Below are 22,217 nucleotides of genomic sequence, written 5' to 3' on the forward strand. Positions count from 1 at the left end.
TTTGCTCATCGTTGACTAAGGCTGTCATCACACAGGCTGTATTTATTGCAGGCTTCCTGCAGGAAAACTGCAGTCACTAAACTGTGTGGCTTTGGCCACAGATTTTCTAGCAGATCTGTTGTGCAGCTTAACCCTTGGATATCAATGATTTGAATTCTGCAGCAAAAAATCAACAGCTGTAATGGACGGATATGCTGTGGATTTAGAATCGGCAGCGATTTTTACAAATGCTGCAGGTTGGTTAAGAGAGAACTTGCGCACCATGTGAAGACTTCAGAAGTCTTCTCCACGTGGCTTTACTGTAAATACTGTGGAACTTGCTCCAGCAAAAGCCACTGCAAAAATGTTGCTACACATGGAAGGACTCAAAAGTTAGAATCTAAGAATAACTAAATTAATGGAGATATCTGGTTTAGGATGATGGTTGGCATCAAGGAATGTGTACCTATAATGAAACCTTCATAGTTATTGACATAGCTATCTAATTTTTTTTTTCCCCCCATAGGAAACAATGTCTAGAAAGTCATCCACAGTTTCCGTTCCTCAAAAAAGCCATAGGCATTCCCTCAGGCTGGCGCTAAAGAAGAAAGAGGCCAACTCTGATTCTAGCGACTCTGAAGAACACAAATGGAACTCCTCATCGTCTGATTCAGAAGTCAGTCTCGGACCAGTAAGGCACGCAAGTGATTCGGAGGAAGAACAGCCAAATGAATTCTTACGAAAAAGAGCCAAAAACATCAAGGAGAACAAGGCCATGGTTGGTCACAGTATATTGTATGGTCACTACTGTGTAGTGTTTTTTTTTTTTTTGTTTGTTTTTTTTGGGGGTGGGGGTGGGGGTTGTGCGATGCAACTTTCACAGTAAGAAGTCCTACTGTTTGTGCCAAAAAAAAGCCCTAGCTACACTAAAAAACCTCAATACATTACCTAACAGGCGCTGTCTGCTTTGCCACACTTCTGCTCCGCAGGTCTCTGGTACTTGTCTGTAGTCTTCTGCCAGCGCTTCCTAGTGATGGGGTTCCACCTCAAGGAAGCGCTGGCTCGAATTGGCTGTGGCACCTGAGAGCCAATAACTGCAGCACTGAAACTAATCAGTCATCGCATTGAAAGGCTGAGATTGGTTCTCTAGCGCCACAGTTCAGCCAATCACTGCAGCGCTCGATGAACCAATCACAGGCATTCAATGCAATGGTGTGATTGGTTGAGCCGTGGCGCTTGAGAACCAATTAGAGTCAGCGCTTCCTGAAGGTGGAACCCTGTCACTAGGAAGCACTGGCAGAAGACTGCAGAAAAGTGTGGTGCAGCAAACCGTAACTGTTAGGTTATGTATCGAGTTTTTTTTTTTTTCCCTTATTCTGCTAGGGTTTAGTCTCGTGGTAGGGCTTATATTTCAAGCAAAAATCCTGGCAAGAGGGCTACAAAATTGCAATATTGCCATGAGAAAACGCAGTGATATTGCACAGAACACAGATGTGATATCGTTGTTCCCCCATGTAAGAGAGGCTTTAAGGCATGGCCATGGGATTTGCTATATATGCTTAAAATGAAATAGAAAACCTATAAGAATATTCCCAAAGAAAGTGGTTGGTTATGAGGGGGAAGGGGTGGGACGGCATCATCCTAAACTGTACCTTCATTTTAATTATTAGGAGCTCCTTCACCTAATTCTTGCATGTAATATTATAGCATACCCCTACGCAGGAGGACTTGTAAATATGGGTGCTTTCTTACAGAAACTGTACCACACCTGGCTAGAGGTGTTATGGGCTACTACAGTTCTGCTTAATTGCTAAGCAGTTGGGCCGCAATACCAAATGCAACCTATAGTCAGGTGCGGTGCTGCTTCTAGAATGAAGTAACCATCTTTATCAAGTCTTGGACAACACATATAATTGTATATACAAAAGGTTCTGAAACACTGCCTTTTATAGAACATGGAAATGTCTTCTATAGAGACTCCTCTAGGTCCTCTCTATGTAACAGCAGTTTCTTCTATCCTTGGCATATTGCAGCTTGCTCAACTTATGGCCGCGTTGGAGTCTCTCCCGGGACATCTGCAGGAAGAGTCTACTGTACAGAATAGCAGTACCCAGGTAAGACTGCTTACTAATCTGTTGGAGACAGCTCAACATGAAGAGAACACAGACCATAATCTATACATGGTTTTGCCTCTTTCAAAAGAAAATCCGTCTTGCACTACACTAGTTCAACCTAGATTGTTTCCTATAGGGTTTCGGTGAGACTAGAAAAATCCTATATGAACCTGTATATAATGTAGCACACTGGTCTCCTTGCCCATCTTCCTTGTGTTTTTACAGCCATATCTCTTGTGAAGGATTTCTAGAAGCATCAGCATAATATAGTGATGTGGCATGGCTTTATATGAACACTGACAGATTGTGTTGGGTTAACGGTGACAACACATTGATGGTTGGGACTCCCAACGTAGTATGTAAGGCCGAAAAAAGACACATGTTCAGCCTACTGCCCCCTAATGTTCCAGGGAAAGGCAAAAAAACCCCAATGAGGTAGAAGCCAATTTTTCTCTTTAAGAGAAGAAATTCTTTCCTGACTCCAATCGGGCAATCAGAATAATCCCCAGATCAACAACCCTTTTCGAAGCTTTATTAATGTCTATAACATATTTTAGCATCCAAGAAAGGGATCCAGGCCCCTCTTGTACTCTTTAGTGAGTTTGCCATCACCACATCCTCAGGCAGATAGTTCCATAGTCTCACTGCTCTTACAGTAAAGAACCCAGCCTTGGTGTATAGGGCAAAAACAGTCTTAGAATATCCATCACCCCATCAGACTCTTGCTCCAATTCACGACTTAATTCCTTAGCTTAAAGACAGATATTGTCATTAGTTCCCGAACATTCTGTATACTGATTCTTTATTGTACGATGACTTCTGTGTGACATTTTTACTTAGAAGTACAAAAGACGTCCTCGCGAATCTCTTCCTAAAGTTGAACCTAAGAGGAATCCAGATCGAGCAGCTCGACGTGTGACCCGCTCTATGGGAATGTTACAGGCTGTGTCTCCAGAAAAGGAGGGAAACCGTCGGCGTACTGAGAATCTATCACTAAAGGAAGTAAGAGCCAGACATGTTGCTGACAAATCTGTTGGTCCTATAAGGTAGTATTATTGACCTGGTACTGGTGCGCTTAGACTGATATTTTGCTTATTACAATGGTCAACAGAAACTTGATTTGATTGGTATATTTAAAATGACATTTCATTGGAAACTTCCAGCTCTTTTATTTATTTATTTTTCTTATCAACAGTACAAAAACATTTCAAAAAGGAATTGCCTGGGATTAGGGAGATGTGGGTATTGGAGATGGCTATACTGGAAAACCAAAGCTATAAACACTCAAAACACTTTATGAAGTTTATGACATAATTTTAGAATGACCCGTTGAGATCCAAACTCCATACACTGAACTTTCCTTTTGTACTTTTAACAGAGGAAGCCGGTAAGACAGCCATCTTCTCGTCTGAGCATTCATGCCATTCCCCATGTTGTGCGACCCGTGGAGGATATCACAGAAGATGAACTGAATAATGTTGCTGATAATGTGAATGATAAGGTGTACAACACAGTGCATGTAAGACCCATTTTCCAACTGCTGTTTCACTGCTCCCTCTTTCCATTAGATTTCTGAGAAAGGGATCAGACTTTCTTAACCCTTTTCAGTTCACTGTCTGACTTATTCCAACATTTTGATTGAAGCCTGTACAGCTTCGATGTCGGAAGACGTCCGGCAGGGTATTCTTACTGCATATTACTGGCCGCTCTGTTATCAGGGGCCTCTCCAGCATGTCACATACTGCAGTACTGGCTCTAGCCAGCAGATGGCACCTTTGTAAAACAGCAGAAAGAGAAAGCCCCCTAGGAAACACTGAATCCAAAATTGGATTGCAAAGGGTTAACAACCTGACATCTCATGTTCACCTATTAAACACTGGTTTGTATAGAATAGCAAAGCTAACTATCTTTTATGTAGATCGTTACTATATATTATAATTTATTATTATTTTAAACTGCTCAAGAATTAAGGTGTGTATTATAGTCCTCAGCTGCATTCCCAATTCTGCAGGCTTTAAGGTGTAACTGTACTTCCAGTTGAATTTTCAGGAATGGCAGTTCCTGAGCATTTACTTGTAAACACTGTGCTGGATTTTGTTTTTTAATTCCCAGTTTTTCCTGAGCTGGAGGGTGGAGGCTAGCTGCTGCCATGTCTTCTATATACTGTGGATTGAAAAAGTAAAAGTCCTGCTCCCTAACTTTTTGTAGCATAATCAGAAATTGCATCATGGAAGACGACCAGTACTGGACAGTGTGGATGGAATTTAAGTAGCTGCAACACAGTAAATCACTTACTACTAGCTGCAGCACGTTTGAGCCTCCATCTCCTTCTCTTCATAAACTTCTGTGAGAAGCATGACCACCCACCTCCCCTTCCTGTAATCTATTTTGCTGTTTGTTACTAGAGATGGGCATCACTTTATAGGCAGTGGACTGCAAATTAGTAGGGAGAACCCTAGTGCCATCATGTTAGTGATATGCACTCTTTTTTCTTGCATTGATTATATTAACACAAGTTGTTTCAAAGTGGGGTGACCATTTGAAATTAAATTCACCCAGCATTTCTTGCTGCTTCAATGTTTGCACAGATTATGAAGGTGACTTGTATTCTGGGAAGCTTTTTTATTTATTTATTTATTTTTTTTTTATAGAAGGCACTGTATAATATTCCAATCTAAATAAATGGACAAAACCTGTCTTACTGCATTGTAGAAGTTCAAATTAATTGCCTGTCATGTTTGAGGAAACAAAGCTTGTTAGTTTCCAGTAACAGTATTATTGTAAAGGCCATTCTAGTAGACTAACTTTTTTTTGAATAGTTTTAAACAAATGTAACCTACCCTTTGTGTATTGTGTGACTGTGTGCTCAATGTACATGCAGGGGTGTTGCTAGGGTCTTAAAAGATTAGGGGCATGAGCCCCAAGGCATAAGTCAAGCCCACTCCAAAAAATATACACCTAGTTACCGCATAACATTGCTGCTACTATACCAAACCTTACCACCTACAGGAATTATTCCCATCTTAGTGGTACTGAATAAAACCACTTTTCCAGCACCCCATCAACATTTTCCCAGCCTACAGATTCTCCATCCTGCTGTTGCTCCCAATTTTGTACCTGCTGCTTCAACTATTACTGTACCTGCTATGTGGCATGGTGCCCAAACTACAGTACACGAGAATTGATGTCCGAATGATAACTTCTCCAAAAAATATACAGCACATTAGGCGACACTCATGAGAATAGTGCCAAGCAGAAAGTTCCCCATATTGTACTATCTTCAGCACTGCAAAGCAGCAGCACTAACTGTACCACCACATCATTGTTCCAGAGAAGACCAGGAAGAATACACAGAAGACAAACACCATCCAGATTTTGCCCATGGACAGATTTGAACCTAGAACTCCAGTACTGCAAAGTAGCAGTGCTAACAACTGAGCCATCACACTTCCTTCTCCAGAGAAGATGAGCAAGAATAATTAGAGAGAATACAAACTCCATGCAGATGTTGTCCATAATCGGCTATGAACTTAGAACCCCAGTGCTACAAAGCAACAATGCTAGCCACTGAGCCACCAAGATTCTTTCTTGTTTCGCCTCATGCTTCTTAAAAAGGAGAAATGAGATCTTCTCTCACCTTCCCTTTCCCCTCCTACTTTTACTTCATTTTTTCCTTTCTTTTTATACTTTCCTTTCTTTTTTTCACGTTCTTCATCCCCCTGTCCAAAGATGACATTGGCATGGGTTTAGCGCTTTTCCTTCTCCAGAAAGACCAAACATGGTGATTGTTAGTGTGGCTGCCTTGCAGCACTGGAGTTCTATACTCAAAACTAACCAAGGGCAACATCTGGATGGGCTTTTGTTTGTGTGCTTGCTGCTGTTCACCTCCTCTGCTGTAGGACAGACAAGTGCGGTGGCTCAGTTGTAGCATTGTAGATTCAAATCTGACCAAGGGAAACAACTGGATAGGATTTGTTCTTTGGGTTCTTCCTCTCCTGTGGAGCAGAAAAGTGTGGTGGCTCAGTTGGTGCTGCTGCTTTGCATTGCTGGAGTTATAGGTTCAAGTCTGACAAAGGGCAACATGTGGATGGAGTTTTTCAGAGTCCATGCTGATGTTACCCCTGATGAGATTTAAACATAGGACCCCAGCACTGATGTCAAAAGTGCTAACTGAGCTACCATAATAGAACACATACATTATGTTAGTGAGGCCAGTTTTTATTCACCCCCTCCCCCCCTCCCCAATGGGAGTTGAACTCATTGTTCTGATTCACTATTATTTTTGCAAATAGAGCCAGGTACTCCTGGCATGACTATTTCAATCGCTCAACACTATTTTTAACCTCTTGCAGGGCTCCACATGTCATCAGTGCCGTCAGAAAACTACAGACACAAAGACAAACTGCCGCAACAAAGAGTGTCATGGAATTCAAGGACAGTTCTGTGGACCTTGCCTTAGGAACAGATATGGAGAAGATGTGCGCAAGGCTCTTCTAGATCCTGTGAGTATTAAACTCATTGAGGAGACCTGGGGTGCAACAGAAAGCATAATCTACCATGGAATCTAGCCATGCTGCAGATTTTCAAGTCTGCAATCCGCTCTAGCTGTTGGAGGGCGGTGGGGGCAGACTTTGACCCTTTTATTTCATTCATTGCAATAACTATAATCCACTACAAAGTCATGTGCAGCTATACTTATGGAAAAGTTTTTTGTTATGTCTGCATGTAGCTTTAGTAAGCAAAATGCATCACTAGATCTGTGTCTAGTTGTGGACTAGTGGCATCTTAAAATGCTCAATATTAATAGCTCATGCTATAATTTTGGGGTAAACCAACTATTTGATTTACTTTTCCCCCAATGCACCAAGTCACACGGTATGGTCAATAGTGACAAACTTGGTGCAGTTTCTGGCTGTCAATCTAGTTTTTATAGGGTCTGAATCAGAGGTGTAGTGAAAGGTTCAAGGGCCAAAGTGCAAAAGTTTATCTTGGGACTCCCCAACTTCTCTTAACCTCTTAAGGCAGAGGCATTACTTGAAGCTCCTGGGCCCCAATGCAAAACATATAGCAGGGCCCCCAACTAATATGCTTTATTCATAGTACTGGGCTCCCTATATGGAGAATAGGCCTTTTGGGTCCCCTAAAGCTCCTGGGCCCGGGTGCAACTGCATCCCCTATAGTTATGCCAGTGGTCTGAATGTAAGATGGTATTAATCTTCCTGTTGCATTGGCAAGAAGAGATCACACGTAGAATCTCAAATGTCCATTTATGGGAACATGGCTGTAGGCATGGAAATAATATATAAAAGTATATTGGTCACCTAAAATGTTCTAGCCTGATCCAAAACTATCAAATGTTAGGAATTGGACCAAAACTCTGCGCCAGACCTAAGATACCCTGGTTCAGTCTTTTTTTAACTTAAAGGGAACCTGTCGCATCCCCACAGCACCATAAACTAAATTCTGGTACTGTTAGGGAACATGTCAGAGTTGGGTATTGTATTTTATTTTATCCTTGTCTGGATCTGGCAGTCTCATCTGCTGTATATAACAATAGTCTCGCACAGCTCTCTAGCCAAGCCAGAAAACTACTGCACATTGAGGGGACACAAAACCCAAAACAGCTGTATGTGTACAGATTCTATCTTGGTTTTCAATTCCCAGCCATTGCTATAAGGCTTGTATAAAAAGTCTGACATTGGCTTGCAGGAATGCTGCCTTCCAGTAGGTGATGCTGCACAGGTATTGTTCAATTTTCCTTATTTGTCAGCTCCCTGTCATGTCCCCTAACAGCACCATAACTCAGTTTATGGTGCTATGGCGACATGACAGGTTCCCTTTAAGACTGGGTTTCCACAGTGCCTTTAATGCATGTATTTAAAACCACACACGACAGCCAAAGGCTGCACTATCTTGTTGGGTATATAAGCAAGACATTCCTCATGAAAGACAAGATTCCATGATCTTCCTTGCAATGAGGTGTCCAAGGAAAGGTTCAGTATGGCACCGGTCACACTTTTCAGCACTCTACTTAAAGGAGATGTCCCGAGGCAGCAAGTGGGTCTATACACTTCTGTATGGCCATAATAATGCACTTTGTAATGTACATTGTGCATTAATTATGAGCCATACAGAAGTTATAAAAAGTTTTATACTTACCTGCTCCGTTGCTGGCGTCCTCGTCTCCATGGTGCCGACTAATTTTCGCCCTCCGATGGCCAAATTAGCCGCGCTTGCGCAGTCCGGGTCTTCTCCTCTTCTCTATGGGGCTCCGTGTAGCTCCGTGTAGCTCCGCCCCGTCACGTGCCGATTCCAGCCAATCAGGAGGCTGGAATCAGCAATGGACCGCACAGAAGCCCTGCGGTCCATGAAGACAGAGGATCCCGGCGGCCATCTTCAGCAGGTGAGTATGAAGACGCCGGACCGCCGGGATTCAGGTAAGCGCTGTGCGGGTGGTTTTTTTAACCCCTGCATCGGGGTTGTCTCGCGCCGAACGGGGGGGGGGGGGTTAAAAAAAAAAAAACCCGTTTCGGCGCGGGACATCTCCTTTAATCAGTGTTGTGCTGTGAGGGTGCCAGGACTGGCGTCTCCCCTGCTCTCCAAAGGAGTTGGCATAGAGATTGGGTGGTGAGGGGCACAACCGGGAGGGCTAGCTCCAGCTCCTGCAAGGCCACCATCCTTAACCACATGTGCAGGAGCCAGCATGGCCTCATGTCCCAGCTCCAGACAGATTGGATCAGTGGAGGGCCAAGTTTGAAAGTAGGCCTGAGGAGTTGCAGTAGCCCGAAGGTGCCGCGGGTGACAAACCTTCACGAAGTGTATGGACCTTAATAAAGCAAACAAATCAACAATTTGTTAGCTTTCTTTTCAGGCAGGGAAGAAATTCTCAGTCTTTACTCAGTTGTTGGATTGTTCAATCCAAACTGCTGTACCTGTTTTATTAGTTTCACTGAAATGGAATAATCTACAGCCAGGCAGCTGGGAAGGGTGGAAAATGAGGCAGTGTTTCTGACATGGCTTAGGTTTTTCCCAAATGAATCTGACCCATTGAGATGCTCCCAACTGGAGCACCACTTCACACCAGGGAATATCCCCAGCACTTCATTCAGCAGTGTAGCCGCACAGACTGTCTCAACTTTGTCTCTTTCCACTCAGAGCAGCCCCTTGTTCCTGCCCCTTTTTAAAGCCTCAGTGATGCGCAAACTGCACATTGACAACAGAAACTCAATTAGTTATTTGTAATCAGCAACAAGTGAACCCCTTAGAGTGCCACAATGCCAAAACCCAACCCACAGTTGGTTAAAGTTTGCATGTAGTTCATCTATAACCATTATAACAATGAGTTGAAAATAATTCTTTTTCCCCTTTCTAGAACTGGACCTGCCCAGTATGCCGGAAGATCTGTAACTGCAGTTTTTGTCGCCAACGAGATGGACACTCTGCTACTGGCATCCTTTATCCTCTTGCTCGGCATCGTGGCTTCAGTGATGTTCATTCCTATCTTAGCAGGTAACGTTCTTGAGTGCTGTACCCCTTTCCTAGATTTACCTTGAATGGGTTATATAGGGGCTATGATTAATGCTGAATACCCTATTTCTTTTGTAGACATGACTGACTAGACTTGTATTTTGTTTTTTTTTTGTTGATGTTCTCCCCCCAACCCCCCCCCCCCCCTCCCCTTTCCAGCTTGCAGAAAAGAAATGGAGAGGAAAGTGAGGAAGATGAACCCTAGAAGTAGTTAAAAGAAACATGGCACTTGTCAGTTTTTTTTGTTTGTTTTTATGTGTCTAATTCAAGATGAATAAAGTTTTAATTATATATTTGTGGACACAATATACATTTGGTAGCATGTACAAGAAAGCTAGCTGGGCCCCATTACAAGGATTTATTTTATCTTTTTTAAACTCCCTTTTATCAAGGTGCTGGATTATGCAGCACCTAACTAGGGACCTAACTAGTGCATGTGGTTACACCCAGGCTCTGAAGCTCTAGGAGGGCCCAAAACCTCACTTTTTCTTAGGAGACTAGTACAAGAATTATCCATTAAACATAGGGGCCTTTTTGCAGATTTTATGTTGCCTGGCACTATAGTACTAGTTACAACACTGGACAGAAGCTTTGCTGTTTTCCCATCACTCCTGTTTATTATGACCATTAAAAGGGCTGTTCTACTTCAGGTTCTCTTGCTTCAAGAAAGACTGCTCTGTACATCATAGTGGCCTGGGTTGGTACTACAAGTTGAGTCCTAATATGGTGAATATTGATGAAAAGTAACTTTACTCCCTACATCCTCCTTTGATGCCTCTACAACTTGACAGAATTTTATAATAAGGGTTGTTATGGCATGGCTTAATCACAACTATGGGGTCCAGGCTTACAATTCTAAACACTCATAATGCAAAAGCTATTATATTCTGGGGCCACAGCATGTAGAGTTATTATACAGAGTTGCTACATAAGTAATAGACCTTTTGAATGCTCTATAGAGCCAAAATGGTTTTAAATGGGTACATGCAAAATATGTAGTGGCATAGAGTTGGGATGAGCGTTTTGTCTTTGTTATTTTGTTTGACATCAGCATCACGTGACCATCAGAGGAGCAAGAAGTTTCAGAACACTAGTTTATACGAAGAGAAATGTTCTGGAGACACTAAGGGTCGAAGTGTGTGTCTGTGACTAAGTGAGGGAGTATTAGTGTGTGTGAGTGTCGGTGTAAGTGAAGCAGGATTGGGTAATTGAGAGAGTGAGCGTATTTAAATGTGAAAAAAAAAAAATTATACAAGATAATTAATGCACCTGAGGACAATATACGGCTATAAACGGACCTAGATAAGCTGGGGGCTTGGGCAGAAAAATGGCAAATGAAGTTCGATGTGGATAAATGTAAGGTTATGCACATGGGCAGGAGAAACGGATGTCCCCAATATACACTAAATGGGGTACTGCTAGGGAAAAGTGATATGGAAAAAGACGTGGGGGTACTAGTGGATTGTAGACTAAACTGGAGTAATCAATGCCAGTCAGCAGCTGCAAAAGCTAATAGTCTTGGGGTGCATTAAAAGGCATAGGGGTGAGGGACAAGAACATATCCTCCCACTATATAAGGCACTTGTTAGGCCCCACATGGAATACTGTGTAAAGTTCTGGACTCCGCTACTCAGGAAAGATGTTAATGCTGGAGGGGGTCCAAAGAAGGGCAACTAAACTAATACATGGAATAAAGGGACTGGAATACCCAGAGAGGCTATCCAAATTTGGGATTATTTACCCTGGAAAAAAAAGTCTAAGAGGTGATCAAATAACTATTTATAAATGTCTTAGGGGACAATACAAGGATCTCTCCTATGAACTGATTATACCCAGGACTGCGTTGGTAACAAGAGGGCATCCTCTACGCCTAGAAGAAAGCGGGTTTCGTCACAAACGCAGAAAAGAGCTCTTTACTGTAAGAGCAGTGAGACTGTGGAATGCTCTGCCTGAGGATGTGGGGATGGCAAAATCCATAGATGAATTGAAGAGGGGACTAGATGCCTTTCTAGAGCGGAAAGATATTACAGGATATAAATTATGTGGGATTTTTTTTCTGTGCTTTATTTTTTTTTCAAAGACCTTTTTTTTAAAAAATTTTCTGCTGCCATCTTCTGTGCACAATAACTTTTATTTTTCCTCTGACACAGCTGTGCAAGGGCTCATTTTTTTGCAGGATGTCCTGTAGTTTTTTTAGTACCATTTCAGAATGCATACGTCTTTTTGATCGCTTTTTATTGCTTTTTTTTTCTTTCTGGGAGACAGGGTGACTACAAGTGCATTTCTGACATTAATTTTTTTTCAGACATTCCCTGTGCGGGGTAAATAATGCGCTACTTTTGATCAGACTTTTATGGACACGGTGATACCAAATATGTGTTTGTTTTATGATTTAGATTTTTTTTATAATATATGCAAAAAAGGCGTGACTTAAACTTTTTTTTATTACACTTTTTTTTAAACAATAAATGATTAACTACTTAGTGACGAAGCCTGTTTGCGCCTTAGTGACGGAGCCAAATTTTGGAAATCTGACATGCGTCGTTCAACGTAGTATAACTCCGTAAAGGCTTTACATATCTAAGTGATTCATTTTGGTTGTAAAAAGAGACCTATATAATTTGTGTATATTTATTAAAAGTACCAATATTGGAAAAATTTTGAAAAAATTGTCTCACATTTTCAACTGTAATATCTCAAATATGTCCAAACATACTGTACACATTTTTGATAAGATATATATTTCCATCTGTTTATTCTGAATGCACACTTGAAAAACTTTTGTTTTTAACCATTTATAGGACGTACAAATTTAACATTACTTTTCAGCATTTTGAGGAACACTTTTTGTTTTCCTGTACCAAGCCAAGTTTGCAAAGGCTCATGAGTGTCAGAATAATAGATACCCCCCCCCCCCCAATGACCCCATTTTAAAAACTACACCCCTTAATGTATTCACTGAGAGGTGTCATGAGTATTTTGACCCCACCAGTTTTTTTCAGGAATTAATTCAATTTAGAGGAGAAAAAATAAAATTTCATATTTTTGCAAATGTCATTTTAAGACATATTTTTTTCCTATAGTGCCCATGAAAATGAGGATTTACACCCCAAAATGGATACCCCTGTAGTCAGTGTCTTTCAGAACATAAATTTAGCTTGAAGGCGTTTTAGGCCCATAGCACTTTTGTAGAGCTCTTGAGCGGCCAAAACCAAAGAGAACCCCCACAAGTGACCCCATTTTGAAAACTAGACTACTGTACTGCCCATTTTGACCCCGCAGTTTTTGAATGAATTCAAGCAAAGCAAAAGGAAAAAATTGTGATTTTCGTTTTTTTTGTCAATTCTGTCGTTTTAAAAACAGCTTTTTTTGTACAGCACATACATGAATGAAGACTTGCACCCCAAAATGGATACCCCTCTTTGTCCCGTGTTCAGAACCATACCCCTTGTGGCCCTAATCTACTTAAAGGACACATGGCTAGGCCTATAATGGAAGGAGCACCCGTTGGATTTCAGGGTACAACGGAATAAATTCCAGGCCCCATTGCCCACTTATAGAGCCATTGAGCGTCCAAAACGATAAAGAACCCCCTCAAATGACCCCATTTTAAAAACTAGACCCCTTTATGAATTCATCTAGGGGTGTATTGCATATTTCCCCAGTCGTCTCCACGACAGCACCAATTGAGATTGCCTCCTCCTGATAGGACAGGAACACACAGAGGTTAAAAGCTTCCCGCCCGCCCCCCCCCCCCCCCACTACTTTCCTCAGTGTGTTCCTGTCCTGCCAGGAGGCAGGATCTCTGAGAGGGGCTGGTGGAGAAGCCAGCCAAAGCATACTCACGGGCAGATCGGAGGGTAGTGGGTCAGCCTGTCCTCCCTTCCCAGCCAGACGACTCCCGGGACGCCACATGGGCTACAAAGCGGGAGCCTCAGTCCCCCTCCTTCTCGTATAGTCACAGCGCGGCGCTCCAGGAAGCCCTTTGACGGTGGGGGTGGGGTGTCACGTATCCAGCGTGGTGACGTCATCACGCTAGCATCAGGAGATGCATGGAGGGGGCGTGGCTTAGCGCAGGAGCGCAAAAAATTCAAAATGAGGAACCTGAGAACCAGCACTACAGGTCGCAGGGTGTCTGCAGCATCGGTATAGTAATGAGTGCTCCAGCCCCATATTTACCCGCAAAAATGCTCTTTTGTCAGGGGGATAAAAAAGATTTCATCAGGACGACTTAACGGAACTGATTAAGTCGGTCAAGGCTACCCTAAAAATGGAAGAGCCCAGGGAACCACGCACCCTGTAGGATGAGCTATTCGGGGGACTAGGGGAGAGGCGTAAGCATACCTTCCCTGTTCACAAAAACATCACTAGAATTATTCAAAAAGAGTGGAAGAAACCCGACGCAGGTTCCTTCTCCGCTAGAGGGGTAAAAAGAAGGTACCCATTCGAGGAGGAAGTTTGCGCAAGTTGGGAGGGGATGACCCTGCCCTTCGAGGACGCCGCACAATTAAAAGATCCCATGGATCGCAAAGCTGAAGGCCTCCTAAAAAAAAAAAAAAAAAAAATCGTGGGAGGCAGCGGCAAACATACTCAGGCCAGGTAACGCAGCCACTTGCGTGGCGCGGACTCTGGGAGGATGGCTAGAACAGCTGGAGCTACTTTTAACTAATAAAACGCCAAGGGAACAGATCCTAAACTTGCTCCCTATCCTGCGGATGGCAACAAATTTCCTAGCAGATGCAGCAGCCGAAACAGTCAAGCTCTCGGCGAAAGCTACAGCCCGGTCTAACTCAGCCAGACGGGTGTTATGGCTGAAGTCGTGGGCAGGCGACCTAGCCTCTAAAAATTAAGCTATGCGCCCTCCCGTTCTACTGCCAGTTTCTGTTCGGACCGGACAAGATCCTGGAGAAGGCGGCCGACAGAAAGAGGGGGTTCCCGGAAGAAAAGCCACAGAGAGGGAAGACCTTCTTCCGTGCCCCAGTGAAACAGCCCGAGACCTACTGAGGCAAGGCCAAGACGGGACGTTGGAGTTACCCTAAGGGGGGCAGAGGAAGGAATATCTTCTTTAACCCCCACCAGGGGGAGCCAAAAAGCAGAGACCCTGACGCCATCCCCGTAGGGGCAAGGCTGGGGAGCTTTGCGGATCAATGGGCCGCGATTTGCGAAGGCACATGGATCCCAAAGATCTTACAGCAGGGATACCGGATAGAACTGGTGTCCCTCCTCAGAAGGAAATTCGTTACCACAAGAGGTTCAGGGCAACAGTTACACCTACTAAGGCAAAGCGTTCGGGAGCTACAACAACTAAACGCTATATCCCCCGTACCTCGAAACGAGGAAACCCAGGGCCATTATTCCAGGCTCTTCCTAGTAAGAATACCCTGCGGGAAACAGCGGATGATAGTGAATCTGAAGCCTCTGAACGCCTGCGTCAGATACAGGAAATTCAAAATAGAGTCCATCTCCTCAGCAATAAAGTTGATTCCCAAAGGGGCCTACATGGCATCCATCGATCTAAAAGACGCTTATTTCCACGTGCCGATCCACAAGGGGTCCCAGAAATACCTAAGGTTCGCAGTGGATATGGGCAAAGGAATAGAGCACCATCAATTCAGATGCCTGCCTTTCGGGATTTCCTCAGCACCCAGGATTTTCACCAAAATTATGGCAGAGGTAGCCGCCTACCTGAGGTAGAAGTCGATCCTAATAATACCCTACCTGGACGATATTTTGATAATAGCAGAGTCTAGGGAGCTCCTAACAAAATACCTGGAGATAGTGCTAGAACTTCTCCAGTCCCTAGGATGGGTCATAAACTGGGAAAAAATCCAGCTTAAACCCCGGCAAGGAAAAAACGTTTCTGGGCATAGCGCTCAACTCAGAATCGCAATGCTCCTGCCTGCCCGAGGAAAAAATACAAAAAATCCGACGCCTGGTAAAAAATCTTCCTACGGAGACAATCATGCACAATTCGGGAAGCCATGTCTCTCCTGGGAAGCCTGACGTCATGCATTCCAGGAGTAGCATGGGCCCAGGCTCACACCAGAGCTCTGCAAGCCTCAGTTCTATCCACGTGGGACAAAAAACAGTCCTCTCTAGGGGCAAGAATGTACATCCCAAACACAGTAAAAACATCACTGCGTTGGTGGACATCCCCAGCGAACCTGCGGAGAGGGGTCCACTGGATACAGAACCCGGCCACGCACATCACAATGGACGCAAGCGCTTGGGGATGGGGAGCGCATGTGGGGGGACCAGTTCCTTCAGGGTCTATGGCCACAGAGGATAAGAGACCAATCCTCAAATTACAGGGAACTACAGCCCGTAGGGCAGGTCCTACAGCAGTTAGGAAACTCGCTACAGAACCAGCACATAAAGATATTGTCGGACAATACCACCGCGGTCGCCCATATTCGGCACCAGGGCGGCACAAGGTCTCCCGCCCTGCAAAACATTGCGCAAAAAATTTTCCGTTGGGCAGAGGGTCGGATCCTTTCGATCATGGCAACACGTTTGAAGGGGACACTAAATCAAAAAGCGGATTTTCTCAGCAGGAGGCAGTTAGACCCAGGAGAGTGGTCTCTTTCCCAGGAAGCATTCAGAATCCTGACCAACCGGTGGGGGACCCCACAATTAGACCTATTCGCAACCAAGGAGAACGCCAAAGTAAGCAACTTCTCCCTCTGGCCAGGAGATCGTCCTACAGCAATAGATGCCCTAGGCCAGGACTGGGGAGAGGGGCTGGTGTACTCCTTTCCTCCGATACCGCTGATCCCCAGGGTCTTACAACATTTCAGAACCCAGGTATGCACACTAATCCTGGTGACCCCCTTCTGGCCCAAGAGAAGTTGGTTCAGTCTCCTGACAACACTGTTCAAGATAAAAAGCAGGTTGTTGCGACACTTCCACAATAGGAGAAATAAGTATACTCACTAGAGCTGTACCTGGGCGTTAGATGCAAAGCTGCGTTCGGACGTGGACCTCACATCCAATATGCTTGCTTCAGATAAATAGTACACCAGCAGCATCAGGGGTGTCAGTAAGATAAGTAGAAAATCTTCATGGATACTAAAATCCCATCTTTAATTCAGCTTGCATAGTAAAATACACCGTTTCGACTGGTGAAACGGTGTATTTTACTATGCAAGCTGAATTAAAGATGGGATTTTAGTATCCATGAAGATTTTCTACTTATCTTACTGACACTCCTGATGCTGCTGGTGTACTATTTATCCTGACAACACTGAGCGTCCAGAACCCAGTCACCTTTCCTACCTGGACAGACATGCTATCACAGGGGCCATTGAACCACCCGGGCATAGACAGGCTCCATTTAACAGCATGGCTCTTGAGGAATCCTCACTAAGAGGGAAGGGGTTCTTGGAGAGAGTGGTCGAAAACACTAATGTCCAGCAGGAAAAAGATGACCCACCTTATCTACCAGAAGGTTTGGAGAAGGTTTTCCTCGTGGAGACGGAAGGGATTCCCGGAATTCCATCCCGGATATCCCTCTGATGTTAGAGTTCTTGCAGGAGGGTCTAGAAATGGGCCTCTCTCCAAGTAGCCTGAGCGTCCAGATCGCAGCCCTTAGCGCTATATGCGACACAAAGTTCACAGAAAACAGATGGGTCAGCAGGTTCCTGACAGCAGCAGCTAGACTGCGACCCAGGCCCATAAATGTTTGCCCAGACTGGAACCCTAATTGGGCCCTAAAAGCCATGACAACGGAACCATTCGAGCCGATCGAAGCATTACCGATAAAAATGCTTATGATCAAGACTATTTTCCTAGTAGCCATCACCTCCACAAGGCGAGTTAGCGCGTTGCAGGCCCTGTCCATTCGCCACCCGTTCCTGAAAATCTCAGACTCCAAATTTAGTATTTAAAACGGACCCTGCCTTCATGCCGAAAGTAGTATCACATTTTCATAGGTCCCAAGACATAATAATTTCCTCCTTCTTCAGTAAGCCTAAAAACGAAGCAGAAAAAACCCTAAACTGCCTGGACGTTAGGAGAGCAGTCCTAGGCTACATAGACGCGACAAGCCACTGGAGGCGGGACGACAACCTGTTCGTCCAGTTCAGTGGCCCAAACAAAGGGAGCAAAGCAGCAAAAAGCTCCATAGCCAGGTGGATCCGCCTGGCCATCATAGTCCTATAAGGCCCTCGGGACGGAAATCCCCTTAGCTCTTAAAGCCCATTCTACAAGGGCAGTAGCATCCTCATGGGCCGAACATAGCTCAGCCTCGGTCGAGCAGATATGCAAAGCCGCAGTCTGGAAGAAGCCCCACACGTTCATTAAACATTATAGGGTAAAAGTGCAGCAGGACGAGGACATGGCCTTCGGCCGCAAAGTCCTCTCGGCAGCAATCCCACCCTAGAAAAAGACTTTAGTTGGTATGTCTCAATTGGTGCTGTCGTGGAGACGACTGGGGAAAAAATAGATTATACCTACCCGATAATCGGGTTTCCAGTAGTCTCCACGACAGCACCCGTACCTTCCCTCCCTAAATTGATAGAAAAGAAATTATAGACTATAATAATATTAAAAAAAAAAAAACCCAGTTCAGGGGAAAAAAAAATTTAATTTAAGCTCCTACCCCGACAATTCGTTAGAATCCACTGAGGCAAGTGGGGAAGGGGGGGGGGGGGAAGCTTTTAACCTCTCAGGGTGTTCCTGTCCTATCAGGAGGAGGGAATCTCAATTGGTGCTGTCGTGGAGACTACTGGAAACCCGATTATCGGGTAGGTATAATCTATTTTTTTGACCCCACAGTATTTGAATAAATCTAAACAAAGCAGAAGGAAAAAATAACGATTTTCATTTTTTTGGGCAATTTTGTCAATTTAAAAACTGGGTTTTTTTGTACAGTGTACATAGGAATGAAAACCTTCACCCCAAAATGGATACCCCTGTTTGTCCCGTGTTCAAAAACATACCCATTGTGGCCCTAATCTACTTATAGGACACATGGTTAGGCCTATAATGGAGGAAACACCCGTTGGATTGCAGGGCACAACTGAATAAATCCCAGGCCCCATTGTTCATTTGTAAGGAATAAAAATTGACTCCCTAAAAATATACCCTCCCCCCCCCCCCCCCCCCCACACACACACACTCCGCGCCCTTTTCTGCGTTCCCCAAATCTTAGATAAAAGTAATAATGTGAACAATGTGGTATTTCCGAAGACAGGGGTAATTACGGAGGCTGGTTGGGATGGGTACATGGGGCAATAAAACCATGTACCCCCCCCCCCCTCCTCTCATGCTTTTTGGGGGTATTTCGTGACCTCAGTAGCGGGTATGGGGTGTAAAAAGTGGCGCTCCATGAGTCTTCGTAAGCTTGATGAGGTGTGGCGGTCTCGCACAGAAGACTCTCAACAAGGTGCTCCTGGAACTGCAGGAAGGCGAGCGTTCCCGGGGCTTCTTGTAAACTACGTATTACAGGTAGCGGTCTGAATAACGCCGGGCTCACACAGCCGTAGGCGGAATCCGCTTGCGGTGGCCCGCAGCGGATCCCATCTGTGAGCCCAGCTGTGACCCTGCGTACGGCCGCGTAATGTACTGCGCATAACTGCCTACTCACACAGGCGGTCATTCGCAGTACATCTTTTTTTTTGTTTGTATTTCCCGCACCGTCGCTTAGCGATGACGCGGGTACCCGCAGCCCATGCACAACGTAGTTGCGTATGGGCTGCGGGTATATCCACGACAATGGAGCACAATGGGCTCTATGTTGCGGATATCCGCGATAAAATAGAACCTGCTGCGTTCTCTTTTCTGCGAGTGGATTACGCAATTCCGACCCGCTAATGTGAGTGGAATTGTGTAATCCAATGCGATTGATCTGCGTATTACCGCGGATCAGACGCATGCAGAATCCATAATTCCTATCCGGTCATGTGAGACCGGCCTAAGGTAGATCGCTACCTTTTTATCATGTGACCGGGGACCGCTCAACGAGGCCACCTGTCACTGCTCCAGGCTCCAGGGGAGCAAGGAGATTTTAAATTTCCTGTGCTCCCCGACTCCTGCGCATGTGTCCGGTGTTTTGCTGGCAGTCGCATGCACAGGATCCAGGAAAGTTCACGGAGGAAGATCGCGTCGGGGTGCAAATACGGAGGCTTCCGGTAAAAAGTTTCATCTCCTCTCACCGATCGCATCGGTGAGGGGAGATGAACCTTCACCTTTTTTTTACTTTTACGTGATCGCCATTATCCATTGGATAACGGCGAACACGTGACCAGGAACCGCTCACCGTGGCCCCCCCCGTGAAATCTCCAGGCTCTCGGCTAAGTTTTGTAGCCAGGAGCAGGGAGATTTTAAATTATCCTGGCAATCCACGGCTTTTGCGCATGCGCCTGCCATTTTGGCGACGGGCGCGTGCGCAGAAGCTGGGGTAAGGTCCGCGGTAAATCCGCGGGCCTTAGGTACGTCATTTTATCCTCCCTCACGGATATGATCTGTGGGGGGAGATGAAACGCAAGCTTTTGTGGGGGGAGATGAAACGCAAGCTTTTTTTAAACTTTTTAAAAACTTTTTAAAACGTTAAACTTTTTTTTTTTTACTTTTACCCTTTTTCTTTTTTCACTTTTTACACTTTTTTTTACTTTACATGATCACTGTCATCCATTGGATAACAGTGATCATGTCCCCGGTATAATATCTCTGCTCCGGGCTACACATGGCAGCCTGGAGCAGTGGGATTTTAAATTTCCCGGGGCTCGAGCCCGTCTGTGTACGTGCCCGATGTCAATCATCGGGCGCACATGCACAGACGGGGGTTCGGGTCCCGAGACATCGGGGAGGACTTAGGTGAGTATTTTCACCTCCCCTCATGGATCCACTCCATGAGGGGAGGTGAAACTAACTTTTTTAAAAACTTTTTTAAAAACTTTTTCGCGATTGCTGCTATCCAATGGATAGCGGCGATCGCGCGCCCGGGTACCGCTCACAGTGGTCCCCGGTAACACCTCCTGGTTCCCGGCTACCTTCAGGAGCTAGGAGATTTCAAATTTGCCGGGGGCTTCCAGGCTTCTGCGCATGCGCCTGACGTCGTCATCATCTGGTGCGCATGCGCAGAAGATTGCCGGCGGGTCCGGGAGGACCCGATCTCCGGGGGACACCGCGGACAAGCCACGTGAGTATTTTCAGCTGCCCTGATGGATCCAATCCATCAGGGCAGCTGAATCTTTACTTTTTTTCACTTCTTTATTTACTTTATTGCGATCGGCGCTATCCATTGGATAGCGCCGATCGCAATGTCGGGGGGGAATGCCCGCATCCTGGGATGACAGCTCCATGCTGTCGGCTACCTGCAGGCACCGACAGCATGGAGCTGTCACGTCCTCAGGCAAGTGGGCATTAATCTAAAGAGGATGCATAAAACTACGTCCTCTAAGATTAAACCCCACATACTGAGGATGTAGTTTCCCGATGGGGCAGTCGTTAAGGGGTTAATAAATAATGCTTTGACTGCTCCTGCAGTATGATGTAATGCTACAGCATTACATAACACTGCGGTTTGACAGGCAGTCTATCAAGCCACCCCACAGGGATGGCTTGATAGGCAGTCTGCTCCGGCAGGCCTGGGGCCTTTCAGAAGGGCCCCACCTGCCATGACACCATATGGCTCACTGCGCTCTTAAGGGGACGTATAGGACCCCCTGAACATTGTTCTGGGCATTTAAAGGGTTATTAGCCACAATCTGCCATGCGGCCGATTGCAGCTATTGCCTGCGGATGTCAGCAGTAATAAGCAGCTGATGCCCCCGTGCTGTATGAAGACAGGTTCCCCTAGGATCTCTTTATACATACCCTGCACCTGCATTATGTAAATGTATGTCATATAGCGGGAGGCGATAAAAGGTTCTAAAAACCTATATATTTCTGCCTATAGCAATAGTTTTGGTTTCTGTAAAAAAAACAAAACAAAAAAAAAAACACTATTCAAGGGCTGCCACGATTTAGTTTCTGTTCTCTCGACATTGCTAATGGGAAGGAAACCATCAAAGTGTTTTCATTTTTTTTTTTTTTTATGGACTATTGTATCAGGCAAAAATCACCTGTACCCCAAAAGAGCCTTCCATGGTTACTTTAATAGACTTGCTATCCACGGGGTCCTTTAATCACAGCTCTGCAACAGAATATCTTTCTTACCCTAACCCTTCCCAAAATTTCATTTGATTTCACTTGCTCTCAGCTCTTCAATGTCTCTCTCCCCCCTCACATAAATTAACCTCTGGTCTAGGTCTGTTGGGTCTCACTTTTACATGCCCCCACAATGAAGTTTTTAGGAGGAAAAAAGTGCTGGCCATTCTGGCTCACTCCACAGAGATGATTCCATAGTAACTAGGCTGGGATTCATAATCTGTACTGAATCAAATTGTCATTGGCAGGGAACTTCATTGTGCATTAAAAGAATGTTGTCAAGCTGATCCAACCTCATTACAGACCTCAGCTGCCTGTACTCTAAAACTCAACACTCCTTTCCACATTCAATGTGAGGTCTTAACATGAAATGTCTTCCTATCACTGTCTAGTATTCACCTTACTTTAACAGACTGTTAAAGGGGTTGTCCTGAGGCAGCAAGTGGG

The 22,217-nt window shown here is 44.9% G+C and overlaps 1 protein-coding gene across 1 annotated transcript; it reads left to right on the forward strand.

Moving 5' to 3' along the window:
• Positions 1-511: 511 nt before the first annotated feature.
• LOC136606002 (cell division cycle-associated protein 7-like) lies at positions 512-9,849 on the forward strand. The gene is made up of 7 exons (XM_066588990.1): positions 512-757; positions 2,013-2,093; positions 2,934-3,110; positions 3,472-3,612; positions 6,446-6,595; positions 9,466-9,602; positions 9,780-9,849. The coding sequence occupies exons 1-7, from the start codon at positions 512-514 to the stop codon at positions 9,823-9,825; spliced, it is 978 nt and encodes a 325-aa protein (XP_066445087.1). The 3' UTR covers positions 9,826-9,849.
• Positions 9,850-22,217: the final 12,368 nt, after the last annotated feature.

Source organism: Eleutherodactylus coqui, chromosome 1 (genome assembly GCF_035609145.1).
Source record: "Eleutherodactylus coqui strain aEleCoq1 chromosome 1, aEleCoq1.hap1, whole genome shotgun sequence".
NCBI lineage: Eukaryota > Metazoa > Chordata > Amphibia > Anura > Eleutherodactylidae > Eleutherodactylus > Eleutherodactylus coqui.

Bases quoted from the DNA above. Each gene is read 5' to 3' on its own strand.
- LOC136606002 (XM_066588990.1), top strand. From the start codon at position 512: ATGTCTAGAAAGTCATCCACAGTTTCCGTTCCTCAAAAAAGCCATAGG. The intron at 2,094-2,933 runs GTAAGACTGCTT...ATTTTTACTTAG, and splicing joins TACAGAATAGCAGTACCCAG to AAGTACAAAAGACGTCCTCG. The intron at 3,613-6,445 runs GTAAGACCCATT...AACCTCTTGCAG, and splicing joins AGGTGTACAACACAGTGCAT to GGCTCCACATGTCATCAGTG.